General features: G+C 34.7%; 1 protein-coding gene across 1 annotated transcript; it reads right to left on the bottom strand.

The window, feature by feature from the left end:
• Positions 1-10,243: 10,243 nt before the first annotated feature.
• LOC125502295 (sodium- and chloride-dependent GABA transporter 1-like) lies at positions 10,244-15,422 on the bottom strand. Its single transcript, XM_048662796.1, has 10 exons — positions 15,133-15,422; positions 14,811-15,074; positions 14,658-14,754; positions 13,970-14,102; positions 13,436-13,674; positions 12,164-12,380; positions 11,799-11,951; positions 11,505-11,708; positions 11,088-11,255; positions 10,244-10,961 (listed from the first exon to the last, which is right to left on the bottom strand). The coding sequence occupies exons 1-10, from the start codon at positions 15,392-15,394 to the stop codon at positions 10,815-10,817; spliced, it is 1,884 nt and encodes a 627-aa protein (XP_048518753.1). The 5' UTR covers positions 15,395-15,422; the 3' UTR covers positions 10,244-10,814.
• Positions 15,423-17,340: the final 1,918 nt, after the last annotated feature.

The following is a 17,340-nucleotide window of genomic DNA, read 5'->3' as shown; positions in this document are numbered from 1 at the left end:
AAATCTCATATCATCCAGGTAATCCTCGCTTCTACGCATCCATACAAAAATCCTTAATATATGGCTTGGAATTTCAACATTTATGCGCATTTTGTCACGATGGAGGATTGAGATGCAAATCATGTGCCTCGGATTTTCCAATTCTGCTTCGCCATAAATTCATCTGCGAGATTTCAATACTCCAAATTCGATTTTTCCATGTTGTTTGCATCCAGAGCACTTTTTTCCGATTCGGTTTTCCTACAGAACTTCATTGTTCATTGTTCATTGTCTTCCTTTGTGTGTTTCCGGTCTCCAGTCATTCGAGACCGAAATATGGAAAGCAAATTTTATTTAAAAATTACGCTCATATGAAATATCGCATTACACTCCAGATAACGAAAATGAAGCAAAGTTGAGCGTCTGTAATAAAGCCCAGCTTGAAACGCAAAATTTAATTAATACACTCCTTTGTTCCTTGACTGCAAAGGTCTAGCGCTTACGCCTTAATTACTATTTTTTGTTTTCTTTAGCTTCATTAAAATGGGAAGAAAACGCTGTAATGAAACTTTATACTTTAAAATATTCTTCACATTCCATCAAGGTGTTTCTATCAACGTTCGCGTTAGTTCAGGTTAGCTTAGTTGACTTATTCATCACAAACTCCAAGGAAATCCAGCACTTTTCGAGAAAGAAAACAAAAAGTGTCTTGCTGACCTCCTTCAACTCTCATTTAAGACAATGAAATTCCTATAAAATGATATATTTATCGCTCTACAAGTTCTGCTGTTCACAAAATGATTAGGACATTGATTGATTACCGAATGTTAGTATTAGCGTCCTTGTTCCAAAACAACTCCACAATGGAAACAGTTTTCCAGGTAAACTTTGTGCGTGCTTATAAATTGAGTTATAATATATTTATCTTAATACTTTGCACGATAAATATCAGCCGGTATATAAGTAACCAAATTTATGGCCCCATTTGTTACCTCGCACATTGACTTATTGCTGACAAGCTCAAGACTTTGAGAAGCCATCCAGACGTGTCTGGATAAATAAAGCAAAACACCTTTTTCGCCATAAACCACTTATCTGAAACTATCAGACGGCAAAGCTACAAAGCTAAATGAACTAGCTCGGTAGGTTTTTATATTTGTTAATGAAATAAGCTGCAGAAGGGCAACCTGCTTACCCAAAGTGCCCAAGCCGGAATTACTCGCTGCAAATGCAAAGTAATGACTTTTAAAGCTTCTCTGTAAATGATTCAAATGGGCCCATAAATCTATAGTCATTAAGTTCAGTCTGTTTATTCTAGGCACGACAATGTAAATCTAGCAATAAAGCTAAATCCCCGGCCTGCCATTCCTTCGACCTTCAGGAAATGGAAAACTTTGTAATTTGAATCGGAACAAACGCAATTTTCATATAAGCCGTCTTAAACGTGTGAACTCTTGCGTGCATTTATTAGCCATAACTTAGCGCGAGCTCAGATAATGGCAGAAGATCAACAATCAGGCCAACTGTTTCTTTGTCTTCTCTCCGAAAAAGTTTTCAGCTAGCCGATTTCACGTAATGAAGCTATTTTAAAGGTCTGCCTTTAAACAGTTAAATATTTCACCCAAAAGAAGACATACCTATGCAGCGTAAATCCGCCCTTTACTGTTAATGTAATTCACCTTCAACATCCAGATTCTAGGCTTGGTTAGATGGGCAAATTGGATTTCTGCACAGGAGAGTTGTACACGTATATTATGATTTCGTATAATCACGGAAACCATTATGGGATTAAAGACCAGCAATTTCAGTCTAAGCAGCAATCAGTCCAGAAACATATTTGCAAATATGCAACTTTCCTTTTGCTTTACAAATGAATTGATAGGAGGATGCTAATCAGACCTTTGCATATTTAACGTGTTTGAATTTGATTTTGAAACTATATTTATTTCAGTTTGGCCCGAACATTTAAAACTCACTGTTCTGATTGCTATGCAAAGCGATCCTCTTGCTTAATCTACCTGAATCTATTCTAACATTAAGCTCCATTCTATCACAAAGCAACATCTAATTATTCAAACTATAGAGGAAAACTAATTCCGATATAATAGGATGTTTGGTAGTTCATTCGCACGTGAATTTATCTGACACTCTCCCAGTTCCCTTGTTGGGAAATTTGGGCAGGAATTGTAGCAACAGTTGTTAAATTAGCTGCGACCAAGCCAAAGTGTAACAAATTTGTGCCAAAATGGCTGCCATCCAATTAGTACATGTAAATTGAGGCGGAACAAGTTAATAGAATAATTTCCGACTGTTTAAGCTGCAGTTTTGTTAGACTTACCAATGAAGAACCCAGGCTGCTTCCATCTGAAACCAAACAAATTTTCTAAAGTTTCCTTATTGCTCACTGATTGGTTCCGATAGAAACCTGTTGGTTTCGTTAGTGTTTTCAAAGGCTTATGAATTAATGCTTCATTTTTATTATTCTACATAAATTTTCAATTACCAGAACAAACTACTCGGAAAACTTCGCTTGCCTGGAAAATGGCTAGGGGACGCGGTTATGCAAATATATTCATTTTCCACGATTGCAAATGCTGTTAATAACTAAAAATCAATAAAAGTTTCCAGTTGAATGTTTCATACGCTTAATCGGTGCCCAGAGGTCTTCTATAAATATGAAGTTTTAATATCTACAATTCTAAGCATGATTTTTAGACAATTTAGACAATTAAATTTAACAGTTTTAATTAAATGCGGATCTTATTAAATATTCCAACAATGTTTGCATTAATTTTCCGTCTAAGCGACCAGATTGACTAAGAATAATTTAGTCCAGCAACACACTCGCAAAGTGAATGGATGCATGCCTAAGAGTTTATTTTCCAAGTAAATAATGAGGCGCGATATTGCAGCTTCTTTGAACTTGCACTATGCTAAAGTTTTTGAATTATTGAAGTAGTTTTCCTCTATCAAAACAAAACTCAAACGAACTTATTTAGCAGCAACTTTCCAGAACATTAAACAATGCATCTTTAATAAACTTTATATACAGATTGCAGATAAACATTTCATGAGTGTAAATACAATTGCAGGAAATATCTCTAAAAATTGAAAAATTTTGTTCAGACGTGCACAAGTTTCAGCGCTTTCTTAAGCCTTCAACATTGTTTCTTCACATATAGTACACTTATAAATGTTTCAGTTTATTTTCTTATTGTCATGGTCCAAAACCGTCAGACTGTGTGGGAAATAAGTAAATTTATGTGGAAACGTAGAAGCGATAAATTGCGAGTAGTCTCTTAAAAGCAACTGGTTAAATATTAACTGTAATTTCTTAGTTTATTTTCGAAATAATAAAATCTGGAATTTAGAGGAATAATTATAAAAATTATTTCTATTATTTTTCTACAATCAAATTAATTTCAAATAACAATCATTTCTATGGTACAGAAATTTAATGAGCAACTCAAATGTGTGGTCGATAAAAGTAATTTAGATTGATACTGATAAGAGAAGAACATTAGAGCACCAGCAACAAGAACGTGAAATTAGGGAAGTAGAAATGTCGCTTTTTCAGCAATCATTATGATTGTTTATTTTGCTTTTGGATGTTTTTTTTCGCTTGGCCTAAGGTAGGCGAGTAGCAACAATAGACAAATACAAAAAAGGCCATGCCTTTTATCAGCACCTTTTGTGGATGCTTTATATGGTATTAATCGATTGATATTCTAAAAATAAGCGAGCTGCTATAATGATTAATTGAGGGCTTATTTAGTCTTCGCGTTCTTTCATCCTCAAGTTGGTCTATTCTCAAAAATCATTAATTTTCATCAAATTTGGTGTATTTTTGTGTTATCAGACAATGAAAATAAAACGACAATATTGCACATATGAAAAGGTATTGAAATAATACATTTTTACAGCTCAAATGATCCTCTAGATTTATAAAGAGTTTCCTGGTCTTGATAGGGAAACTATATTTAGATCGTAACTATTTGCCTGTCCTAAAAAACTGCAGGTCTAATAATACCTAAATGTCACGAAACCTGTTCTCTGAGGACTACAATCTGGGCCTGGCTTTTGGATAAAAGAACTTCCCTTTATTAATTATGCAAATTTAATGAAAGCAGCTAATTTCCTAAAGGGTAATGATAGGTGAGCTTTTGCCAAAAAAGGATCAGATTTTATATCATTACTTTAGCCGTTTTCAGTACTTATAAGCTATAAAAAAAGTTTATATTTCCAATACAACTTTTCAAATTATTCCTAGTGGTTATGTTTTTCTATCACGCAAAGTTTTCACCTGCATTATACTGTCCTACGCTCAGAAACGTGTTGTAATAAATTTCCCACCATTCCACAGAAAAGTGGATTTATTTGCATATTTAGCATTGTTAGGAAACCCAATTTGAACTAATCGCAAAATTTTAATTTGACTAGTTCAGTAGTAGTTCTATATCATATTTTGGAATATTTGCATCCAAACTTTTGCAATTCGCTGTGCACTCTATGTCAAAGACGAACGCCAATTAGTATTAGCAATTGGTGATATTCCAGCAAAGATTATTATTGTTATATCGCCTTAATGCATCGAATTTCCGCGAGCGAAATTTCCATTGAAAATGCATGTTCTTCCTCTTAGTTTACACATCAGTTCTCATTTCTTATTAGTTCCGGGCCCCCGTAAGTGTATATTATGTTGCGCCATACACATTACCATAATGTGATATTTCAGAGTTTCAAGACGATCGATAAAAGTTAGGTGCGTTTCCAACTTAACATGAAAAGGGGAAAGCTTTTCATTAAATATGAATTAACATGTTATAAATCGGGGTGGTTTGCACCTTTAAACACGGAGTTTGTCCTTCTGACTACCATAAAACCTGGAAACTTTTTGTTAAATTTTAAAGTTCAAAATCGCCTTGAATCCACGAAGAAACATCTCAGACAATCTGAAGACGTCTTGCAAATCCGAAAATATTGGGCTGGAATCAACGAATCACTAGAAGTGGAGGTGTTTTAAGAGATTAATGAGGAGGAACCAACTCCTTCCAAATTTTGCCTAAAAGAAAGCTCCTTCGAGTGAAATCGAACGCGTTGCGAATATGAAGCAAGGAAAGCCATGAGGAGCTCACCTAGAGAGGTCATAACAGACTTCTATATGGAAAACTTCGAAAAAAAGTGTTGAATTTAAGCAACTCTTAAACCAACATCCTGGTTTGCTGGTTTGTGAATGACACTCTTGTGATTTGGAACTATTAGCGCGACAACCTATTGTAGATACATTTCTCGATCTCCTCAACATCCAGATAAACATTTTTCTATAGAAGTAAAAAAATACTATCAATAGGTGTTCCGGGACATTTTACAATTGAGCAAAAGGAGTCGGTTTGACTACAACATATACGACAAAGTAACTCGGACTAACAAGTTTTTCCACCGGCCCAACCACCAGCTAAGAAAAACCAAGACCGTAAAAAACAGAACCTGACAATCTGTGGACTACAATTTTTCCTCACTACTGCAAGAATCAACCGCAAGAGCCGAAAGTTTACACCCTCATTCATTGTTCCAGCACCGTTTGTGGAAGCGTCCAAAAATCCTTAAACCTAATTTTTCATTAAAATCAGTACTATTGATAAACCATCTACATGTCTGTTCGTTACAATAAGTTCAAATTCGTTTGCTGAAAGTTTTCAGTACACGTTGCCTGGTTAATTTGGCACACCCAGGAAAAAATAAACTGGTTTCCTCAGCAACTTTGTAAAAGCGTCCATAAGTTCCATTGCTATTACACAATTCCAGCCAGAAATTCCCATGGCGTTGAAAGTTTTGAACTTTGAAGTGGAGGAAGACGATGTGTAAATTATGCTGAAGTTGCACCAAAATGGGCGAGAGCTTAATGTTTGAAGACGCTGTGCTGTGTGTTTAGATGGGCTGCCTCAAACATTAAGCAAACTAATAAAACTGATTAATGTTCTTCGTCTGTTTGTTTTTCCGAGCTTACGTAATGTATATCAATCAATCATCATTTCATACATTATTCTGTTATTCCTTGATCTTTTGCTAATACAAATAGTTCAGTCATTTAGCAGAAAACAACGTCTGCTGCCCTCATTATCTTAATAATTAAACAAGCAGTTTGATTCACTTTAATTAACAAAAAGCTCATTAGAGATCCAAATGAATGTCGATTTAGCGATCGAAAAATAAATACAAAGTCATAATTGAACGTTACTTTCTTAATTGGATAATTCAATTCAACTTCAAATATCGATAGTCAGAATTATTTTAAGGATTAATCAGTTAATTAGTATTTCAATTAAAGTAATGAGCCATTATATCCGCTAAATCCATAAATGTTATGCAACTAATATTTAACTAATGCATGCAGTCAATCCGCATCAATTACATTCAAATATTTGCCTATTAAATAAAACGTCTATTTGAAGTTGCACTGTTTCATATTACAGAAGTAAAACTAGTCATTTGCCATTAGCGAATGTTCTAAGACACAAATTTTCCAGAAACTTGCTTATCTTCAATCCAAATTGAAATATCCCAATATAGACGTCGTCGCTGAATCGCTTCGAAATTCAAAATTGTTTCCCAAAGGGAATTATTGAATGATTTATAGGTTTGGAATAATTCAAAATTCAAAGAATTCCAACCATGTTCTTTCAATCTAAAGCGGGCTCTTTTCGTGTATTTGAATTTCAAATCTCCATTGTACTGGGAAGCAATATTGTCCATATACAAATAAAAAATGTTAGAATAATATTTTTCCTGTATCGAAAAACATGAAAGCTTCAAATAAACGAGGAGCTGCCAATTTTGTTTGCAGATGAGTTTTTTAACTGATGCTCATAAGGCAGATTTAACATTTCCGCATAATGATGGTGTTTTAATTAATAGACAATTTTAATTAAACACCCAACTTATTGACAATTCATTACAGAACAATGTTAAATATTCAAGTCTAGAGGATTTGAATATAATGAACACATGAATTGTGCTTAGTGATTTAAGCCTCTTAAGTTTTAGTTACCAATAATTTAAACGAACATCAATAGTTTTCAGATTTAAATCATGCACAGTCGGAATTCCAAGCGCTTAAAATGACCAAGAATCTTGCACGATCGGTAATTTTGGTACAGTCAAACTAATTATTTCGGATGTTCAAACATATCCTGATTCGGATTCTTATATGAAAGTTTCGAAGTAAATTAGAATTATTTCTGTAGAAGGATTCCATAATTTTTCTCGGTATGATAGTCATTTCATAAGTATTCGAAATAAATGGGGATGCGAACTTCCAAGCTCTAACAGAGTGAAAACCTGTTGTTCTTTGTTGGCGCTTGGGGTGAGAACGAGCGCTCACACCGCCATTCTTCTAAACTCGAGTTCTTGTTCCCCATTGCATTTTACTAAAAAGTACTGGAAAAATAATGAAATTATCTGCTCGGAGAAGCTTTCGGGTGAATTGTTAAAAGCTGAGCGCCTAAAAGCGCGCCAAAAGGCGCATTTTGCTCTAAACCGCGCAAGACTTAAATCAAAAAACAATATATGGTAAGCAAATTTCGGTAAGCACAAAGTTGTTTCTGGCAAGGCAAAATTGGACGATTTGCAGCAAAATAAAAATTGACTTACCAATTAAATTCCACGTAAGTTGCAGCACTTTGAGGAACTAGACATAGCCTCCACACACGACGGGCGCTGACTGAAGAACAGCGTCGAGACGCTGTGCGCCGCCAGCGCCCGATTTCGTTGCGGGGATGCTTCCAAATAGCAGACGGTCAATACTGACTTACCTGTGCACATTAATGCTGGCGCTTTACTCCTACGCTTCAAAATGCTGATTGGTGATAACAAAATGGAAGCAATTTAGACGAAATTATTTTCAAACCGACCTAGACTAAACGGGTTCCACTTTAAACTTATAATTTGCCATCTGAAAGCCTCACAAGCCTGTTGCTGTAGATCTAAAAAAACTGTTGCTGCCTACACAGAACGCAGCTTTCAAGTGGAATCATTTGGAGTCCAGACAGAAGCCAGATGCTATAGTTTGAATACATGTTCAGAGCAACTGTTATTTTGCAATTTTGAGCTAAATATTTGCTTGGTTATTCAAGAAAACAGCAGTCGATCAACCTCCTGATCATTTATAGCAAAACTTGTCCTTTCTAGCAGTTACTTCCCTCCATAAAAATTAAATCATCTTCTATTTCAGAAGTGAACTAAAACACTTCAAGCAACTAGACTTCTTGAAAGTTTTGTGAATGGAATTGAAGGTTCATAGCAGCGAGCCAATAAAAGGCAAAGTACAACTAGTTAAAGTTCACTCGGTACAAGATAGAATATCTCAAAAAATTGGTAAAAATTTTATCAATTTTTTAACACAAATTAGTCCGGAAAACCCATGATTAAAAAGGTGATACCTACTGCGATATCCTTTGGATCAAAAAGAGTCGATCTGACCTAAGTTTAATTCAGAAAACTATTTGGTTCCTCTTCAATTGATGCTGGAATAATTGAAAAAATGAGTTTTTTGAAATACTGTGAACTTGTTCCTAAGTAAGACCGATGTTCTGACGAAGCAACCGAGTTCATCCACGTTGGAAAAGTGAGAAATTCTTGAATGTTTTGTTACAAAAACTACCACCTTTTTGCACCAATCCTCGGTGACATTTTTGCCCTCTTTGTAAAGGCTTGTAGCATTCACAATGTTTGCTGAAAAACAATTTTTTTGTTCTCTCGCCAACTTCCAATTTTCATTCATGATCTTTTGCAATATTTTTCTAAAAACTCGTTTTCTTTCCGTGAGATTTTTTATGAACTCCATTGTGAATAAAACGCTTCCAAAAAACCAGGGCTCTAAAGCTTTGTTGGTCAGTTATAAATTATAAAACGCTTGCATGCAAATTAACTTATTATAAGAAACATTATCGTTTACTATAGCATTTACAGTCAATATCTGGATCAATCTTATCAATACACGGAAATGTTTTTTTGTCTCATAAACTACGATTTCCACAAGATCTTACAGATATCCCAAAAATGTCCAAAAAGGATTATTGCATCAACTCAAAAACAACAGTTTATTCCAAGGACTAAATAAAACCTTCTAGTAGTTTTTGCATAAAGGCACTGAAGAATTCATTAAAAAATTGACTCAAAGAATTATTAAAAAGTTGCGTTAAAATCCATTTTTCGTCATTTCAATCTCATCAGGAAAAAACAGCGGAAGAGCCAGACATTTTTTCTCAATAGATCTTTCTCAATTTTTCTCTGTATAGCAGTAATTTGAGATTTCTTCGAATTTATTTTCATTCAAGAAGCTTCCATTTCTTCCATTTTATTGACGGGAACATGAAACATTACACAAATATTTTTTGACTAACTGCTGAACTCACAATCTTGTCTAAATATTGATACGCCCCTGCTGCACTTAATAAAATAATCCAAATGAGCCATTGCTCTTAATTATCTTACTTATTAGATTAAATGCGTGTTTCGCCCTAAAGCCTTTAATAAGAACAAATGGATGATATAATGGTTTAGGGTGTTTGAGGTATTCTGTTGAAGGCTAGCGTAAGCACAATGAAAATGAAATAAATATGGGTTTTTTAAAGACTTGTTGATCGTTTCAGGGAATGTAATTTAGGGAGTTTGACATCATGCATTATAGTCATTTGGCCAAATTTCTGCGCTTTAAATAAGTAGATTAATTAATTTTTTGAGTTGTTGAGATGAGTTCAGTTGCGGAGTCTGGATAATTTATCAAAATAAAATCCATCGGCGGTTTAAAGTAGTTTATTTTGATTAACTAATGAAACGAATAACGGAAGATAAGCTGAAATATTCAACTACAGTAAATCATTCATAATAAGGTTGTTTAACACATTTTCATTTCTCGAGCAAAAAATGTGGAAGTAACGTGGGAGTTTGCAAAGAAAGCGGAAATGAAGATTTATCTCTTAGTCGGGTTTTATTTATTAGGAAAAAAGGAAGTCTTCCTTAAGTGCTCACAACGCAATGCCGGTTTAAGGGCTTTCCGTCTAATTTGCACATTACGTTTATTATGTTAAGTGAATCCTTCTCTTAGGGACGGTTCTTAATCACATTGTGTTCCTTCCACAATTTGCGAGTTTTGTTACTTACCACGATGCATAAATTGTAAATATTTTCTTTAATTTATGAAGTCGCAATGGACATATAAATAATTGATTGAGGAAATTAGCCTATTGTTAATAGAGAAAGAAAATAAAAGTGATTTCTTTATTTCAATAGCCGATTCACATGATTTAAGTATTTTGAATAATAATATTAACTTTAATGATTGCAATAAATAATGCATAACGTATTATGTTTTAAGGAAAAAATAATACTTTAACCGCAACATACGGTAGTCAATCTAACATACATAGGATACTTTCTACGAAATGTTTTCTCTAATGGATATTATTTATCACAAACTAGCATATCAAATAATTGACGAAACCATCTAACTTCCATATGTAAAACATTTAATTATCTGTGACTTTACTAGAACGTAAAAAATATATAGTGAAACTATAATTTTCACAAGAGTTTGCAGAATTTTCGAAAGTACGGATGCGACTTAAATAAATGGCTACATATAATAGTTAAGTTTAGTTTCGAGAACTGAAAATCAAATCTCTCCTATATTTAATAAAAGCTGAAGCCCATCTATTAATCCATTAATGCTCACATTTCAGAGTCTCTTTTAACACATTTTGAAACTAACCCAAAGGCTGAAGATAAATTTTCCTTGGACTTGTTAAGAGATGTGCTTCAGACTGAGTTTCTATTCTCTACGAATTAAGTTTCTCATTTTGCACCAAAGAAACGGACGGCGTTATTAATCCGACTTTACTTTGGGTAATAAGTTGGCCAGTGGTTTTATCGCATATGGATATTTTTCTTTGCTTTATGGCCGGAATTAATCCATCTTTGAAATTCTGAAATAAACCATACATTATTTGTTAAAAGTTGATTATGATGTAGTCTAATTTAGGTTTATGTAACGGATGGAAGAAATTCAGTTCAAACAATGGCCTTTCCTATTTTTTTTTAGTTTTTCTTACCTGAATAATAGAGTTCGGCTGTGTTAGTAGATAGTAAATGGCGTAAACAGGAACCCATAACATTGAAGAGAAACTTATTCCCAAACCAAAAATATTTGCCCACAACGGATAATTATATTCACCGTAACGCAACGTCTGGTATTCCATGCATTGCTGCACGAATATCACCTGTAACGAAAAGAATAATGAATATTTACTCTGCTATTGAATCGACGGGTTGGCTGTTTTCTTAAACCATTTTTGATAGTTCATTATTGCATCAGGCGCTCACTATATTTCACAATAGAAGTAATCGTTTATATCGCATGCTTGTGCAACGCCGGTTGTTTGGCCATTAGTTCTATTAATGCCACATTTTGTCATAATTCATCATCAATTTGTTGGCCAGTTTCTACTGCATTAGCCAATTGCACTTACCGCAATAACAATAGGAGCGCAATACTTCCAGCAAATCCTCCAAAACATGTTCGGTCTAGTTCCCATCATTTGTTCGATACAATCGCACAGTTTGTCAACTCCAAACGTCCATGAAATGGCCACAGTTTGAAAGAAACAGACCCAAAGAAGCGACATCCCACTGGCTGAATAATAGTCCATTAACTGGAAAACGTACATTCCGCCCTGCAAAAAAGTCCAAATGTCGTTTAAAGCTGGAACGGTAGAGCGCTTCATTAGGCCTCGGGCAAAGTGAAACGGTTTTTTTGTACGTACATGAGTAACCATCGGAATTCCCAACAGGAACATTATTATGCAAACTGTGGCAGTGAACTTCTGCCTGTGCGGCCTCAATACGGTCGACCAATTATCCATCAATCCAGTAATAAAAGATTCAACGAGGCAGAAAGCACTGTCTATTCCCAATATCTGGAAAATCCATTGCGATAAATTTATTGTCGACATATTTCATCGAAAACATGAATATTTATTAAGTACCTTGATCCAAATCAATGCTGATGGCAAAAAACACAGTTTTGTTGGAAAAAGTTAAAAGTTTCACAACACAAACAACGGCAGTTCTACAGTTAAATTTTCCGAAAATGTATGATAAATTGATCTTTTTCTGGATTGAAACCTACTAGTAGCATGATGAAAAATATAATTGCCCAAAACGGTGCTCCAGGCAATTTCAAAACGACTTCCGGATACGTCAGGAATACTAATCCGGGTCCGCTTTTAACCACGTCGCCTACATTTACATTTTGCTCGTGTGCCAAATGTCCCAGAATAGAAAATGTGACCACACCGGCCAGTACTGAAGTGAAGGTGTTGACCACACAAGTTATCACAGCGTCTCTAAAAAAAGCAAAAAAAATTAATCCCATGCATAAAATCCATTATACGACATGAAAGTAATCTAACAATTCTAACAAGGAAAATTCGATTCGATACTTTCGCAACTGCTTAGAAAATCTGTGCACGCAAAATCGGTTTTTAATAAACGGAACAACCCCCGTAGGTAGAATAACACCTTCGTCTTCTTCGGATTTCCCATCAAGCTAAGTTAACGCCCGAAGTCTAAAGAAAAATGCCTGTACCTGTTGCCTTTTCCTTTTGCAAATAGTTGCGCTTCCTTCAGGTTAATAGCATTAATTTTTCTAAATTCTGCTAAACACGTACATAGTAAAATGGCTTGTGGTAAACGAGCACGTTCTCAAGAGAGATTTTTGCAAAACTAATAAAAAATATACTAGGCAAATAGGTAATGGAGAATAGTACAAATAAGTCATTTTACTTCAGTTTTCAAACAGGCCTTTAAATTGTTTTATCTTTTTTTGCCTTAAGGTTTTATGTAGTGTTTTCTTATCTTACGTTTGCCTATTAACTTAAATTACAACATAAAATATGAATATTTTGTAAAATATGATTCTTTAATTCATTGTGGGAGACAATGTTAGCGTGCGGTTTTTAATTCGCCTTAGCGTTATTGATCGTTCTCTCGATAAATTAAGTGATTCATTAACAAATAAATTTCGCTATTTAAAGAACGCGGCGGTCAATATCCTCAACGTTAATAAAGCAATCTGCTTTTGCAAACAAATACGTTTAAGTCAATATTCTAAGTTTTCTATTAAAGTAAACCGTCAAATAAAATTTAAAAAACTCTGATATTAACCCAACATCTCAATTTTATGAGCAAAACAAGCATAGTGCTGTTGAGTAATGAATTTAACAAATTGTCGAAGTTTAACTGCTTTTATATCTGAATTTGTGATGGTAATTGGCATATAACTAAAAGTTGTAACGAGGGATTTTAATGGCTAAAAGCTGGTTGTTTAGGAAACGAAAACACTTCATCCGGATAATCATCTGCGTGAGCCCCAATATAAAAAATGAAAGTTTTCCCTTACTTATAGGAGTTATGGTGAAACTTGTTGTAAGATCCGAGTGCTGGTAAGGCTCCACATCCAATGCTGTAGGCGAAAAAAATTTGAGAAGCTGCATCGACCCACGGACCAGGTGTTAAGAATTGTTCCCACTTGGGAACAACGTAATACAGCAAACCAGCGCCTGCACCATCTAATGTTACAGCTCGAACCATCATCACGATCAGGATCAGGTAAGGAAAAAGCGCCAAGAACCATATAATCTGTTTAAAGAAAAATTAGCTGATAGAGAAAAATTAAGCCTGAAGAGCAAAATTGTTCAGATCATGCAAATGAAGATGCTCAACAGTCGAAAATTTCTTTTAACAATGCAGAGTTTGATAAAAAAAAAGCAGTCACGCAGTTTTTTCACTTTAATAACAAATATTTGCAATTTTTCACTAGATTATTTAATGGCCAGATCTTTGAACAAAAGAGCTAAGTCAATGTTTGTGCCTTTGCGAAAATTGAGACTAACAATTTTCATATAAAATGGAAGGGTGATACTCGTAAATTTACCTTACCGCTTTGATGCAACCCTCTCTTTATGATAATATATACCAATATCCAACCGATACATAAACATACGAATATATTCCACTGCATTCCGCCGATTTCCTCTAAACCACCTGAGATACCCAATACTTGTCGGCTGAAAAGAAAATACGGTTAGTTGCGTTTTCGACTTTCTCACTAATGGTATTTATTTGCCTTACTTAGTGTAGTGTTTTAAAGGGAAAAGCCTTGGAAAATGTCGATTATTACTTGTATTCGTTGGAATTTGAATTTAATAGTTTCATATTTTATAAGAAATAATTTTATCGCCCACTGAGTATAAGAGTATACTGAGTATAAGCATACGCATACTGAGTATAAGAACAAAACTGTTAGACAATTTTGATAAAGCTGTACTGTTTTCTTGCGCACTGATTTTGTGCGTTTTGGAGCCCCCAAGCCCTGGTGTACCAAATATTCCAAACAATAATTCAACTCATATCCAGGCGTTTTATCATTGAGTGATTAAGAATAGTTAAATTTATTGCACCGAAAATGCAAACCAACCAACACGCTATTGATAGACCAACAATCACGAACCCGTTTGCCGCATGATTTGCTAATTAAGTTCGCTGTAAATGCCATTTAATCATTGACTAAACGGCTATCAGCCGAGCAATTGATTTATGTAGATATTGGCAATTAGACTTACTCAAAATATTCCTCAACTGGTGAAAACTTCTTGGTGCCATTGACAAACGATAAATTACTGCCACTAGTAAAACAATCTTTGGTATTCCACAGGTTATCTGTAAGGGACTTATCAGTGAAAACCCCAAGAGACTGTTGCTTGATCATGACCTACCACAGCCTTGCCAGGGTAATACTGGTAGGTACGCAACAGTACTAATAATGTAGTATAAAGTCCAAGCAATTATCACACAATAATACACATCTAATAGGAACACTATGGTCATGGTGGCGAAACCTACACCTTTTAAGATGGGACATAATTGTCCAACAAAAGTCATCCCACCGGAACCCAAGTACTGGCCAATGGCAACTTCTTGGAAGAATATCGGAATTCCACACACTACCATTGCTATTGAATAGGTCACCAAAAATGCGCCTGAAAACAGTTGCATGTTAATATACAGAAACTTTCCAGGCTAAAAATCAAGCCTCACCTCCTCCGTTTTTATAGCAGAGATATGGAAACCTCCAAACATTTCCTAGTCCTACAGACAAGCTGATGCAGGACATGAGAAAGTCCAGTTTATTGCCCCATCCGCCACGATCTTCTTCCAGCTCGGCTGGTATCCGGAACATTATGGATTTTCCACCTTCTTCCATGGATCTTTCTACGAAGTCGTTTTCTTCATCTAAGTTCCGTTGTCGTTGGCTTTTTTCCATGTCGTCTTCGTCAACCCAAATTAATTTATTTGACATTTTATCTGGAACAAATTAACTCTTTATTGATTTATTGCTTTAATAAAGCTATCAGCTTTTAACTCTGTGTGCTTAATTTGTTGGCATAAGTCGTTCAACAACATGCATTGTCTTATATGAGATATAAAGCCGCGAGGGGAAATTACTTTGCTTAAAAGAGGAAAGGTTCATAAATTTGCACCTACCAAGGGAAATTAAATTATTTCAGTAGAAAAGGTGAACAAACTAACAAGTGCGCAGTTGGTCAATGAAAACCTTAATTTTTGCTACAACCTTTGTTGATTTTTTAAAGAACTGTAGCAAGAATATGCGAACTTCGTCTAAGTATTTTTATTTTGAGCATTGAATTGTTCTAGTTACTTTATCTGTTAAATATTTTAATGCAATTAATCTTTTATTTCACTGCTTGCTGTGTAAGGAAAATGTGCTCATTGAACCAAAAGGTTCATAGCTTTGCTCCAAATGCTTTGGAGCGAATGGAAGCCGAGAAAAAAGCGTTTTTTATTATCTAATTTGTTAATTAATAAATTCCTTGCACTTAAACAACAATATAAATTTATTGCTGATTTGCATGCACTTTTACACTCTGATTTCCTATTAGTAAGAAATTTTTCAAGATCGATATGTTGAGCCCTGAATAATACGTAGATAAAATGTTTCGCTCTGGGTGTGCATATTTCCGAAGCGATTTTAGGTAATTTGTTGCTGAAAGGCGCCTCCTAGAAATTAATTGAATTGGAGTTTTCTCTGATTTCTCTCGTCTCTTCTACACTCATTTCGCGGTGACTTTCAGTTCTAAAAAGCTTGCCAATAAAAGGCCAATTATGTTGATATTTATGTGCTGTTCAAACGACCATAAACGGCTGTGCCAATAGCTTCTTAATAATCCGCATGGAAAATAAACTGATACAAAAACCCATTCAGAATTTCAAAAGCTTTAAACGATCAAGCGCCTGAAGTAAATAAAGTCAATTTCACAGTCAGTTTCACAGGGCATGAGATAAAAGAAAATAGCTAAAAGTCTACTAGATTACAAATAAACTTAATACCGACCTTAACGAGTTTTTAAATTAACTTTCCATGCGGTCAGAGCAAATTCTGTTCTGGCGAAAAAAGTTTAAAGTGAATCCAGAATTAATTAATTATAATAGAATGCACTTTGAAATTGTCACGGTTTTTAAACGGAATGCTTAACTTTCAATTCAGCTCAAGCATAAATGCATTCGAGTGCAATCCCACTAGATTTTTCTATTAAAACATTTATTTTTCATTAATCATTATTCATTTACAACATACAGACGAACCAAGCGGTTTAATGTGTTCTTATTCACATCTTACCATATATTATGCAATCCATGACTAATCTAATCACTAAATGCCCTAGCGAATGCACCAAACTCAGCGTTTACTATCAGAATAATAATAATTAAATTTCAAAGCTTATTTTTAAATTTTGGCAGAAGCCTGAAGCGACTTTCAATAGGTGCAAGTTTATTTTCGTTACCCCATCTTAGACCAACAAAGTCTCCTGAAACACCTGATTTTGACGCAATTTTCAAAATCCTGCCAAACTTATCAATACTGGCGAGTTAATTAATAATTTCAGATATAATTAGCCTCCAAGCAGCTATAGATGAGGTTCAACGTTGGACCCTGAAATGGCGCATCAAATTAAATGAAAAGAAATCGGTCTATATCGACTTCACCAACAAACGAATAGACTACAAACCAGTATACATTAATGACAAGATTGTACCATATGAAAATACAGCTAAATATCTAGGCAAAACTCGGGTGGAAACCACACGTCAAGAAGAAACAGGAAGAACTGAATCTGAAGTACAGAAAGAGGTACTGGCTGATGGGTAGAAACTCATCTCTCACAGTGTATAACAAGCTATTGTTATATAATCAGGTCCTCAAGCCAGTGTGGACTTATGGTGTGC

Source organism: Dendroctonus ponderosae, unplaced genomic scaffold, assembly GCF_020466585.1.
Source record: "Dendroctonus ponderosae isolate FM_Combo_2020 unplaced genomic scaffold, Dpon_F_20191213v2 Dpon_F_20191213_119, whole genome shotgun sequence".
NCBI classification, from domain to species: Eukaryota; Metazoa; Arthropoda; class Insecta; order Coleoptera; family Curculionidae; genus Dendroctonus; species Dendroctonus ponderosae.
Note: the sequence above shows the minus strand (reverse complement) of the source record. Positions and strands in the feature narration are given on the sequence as shown.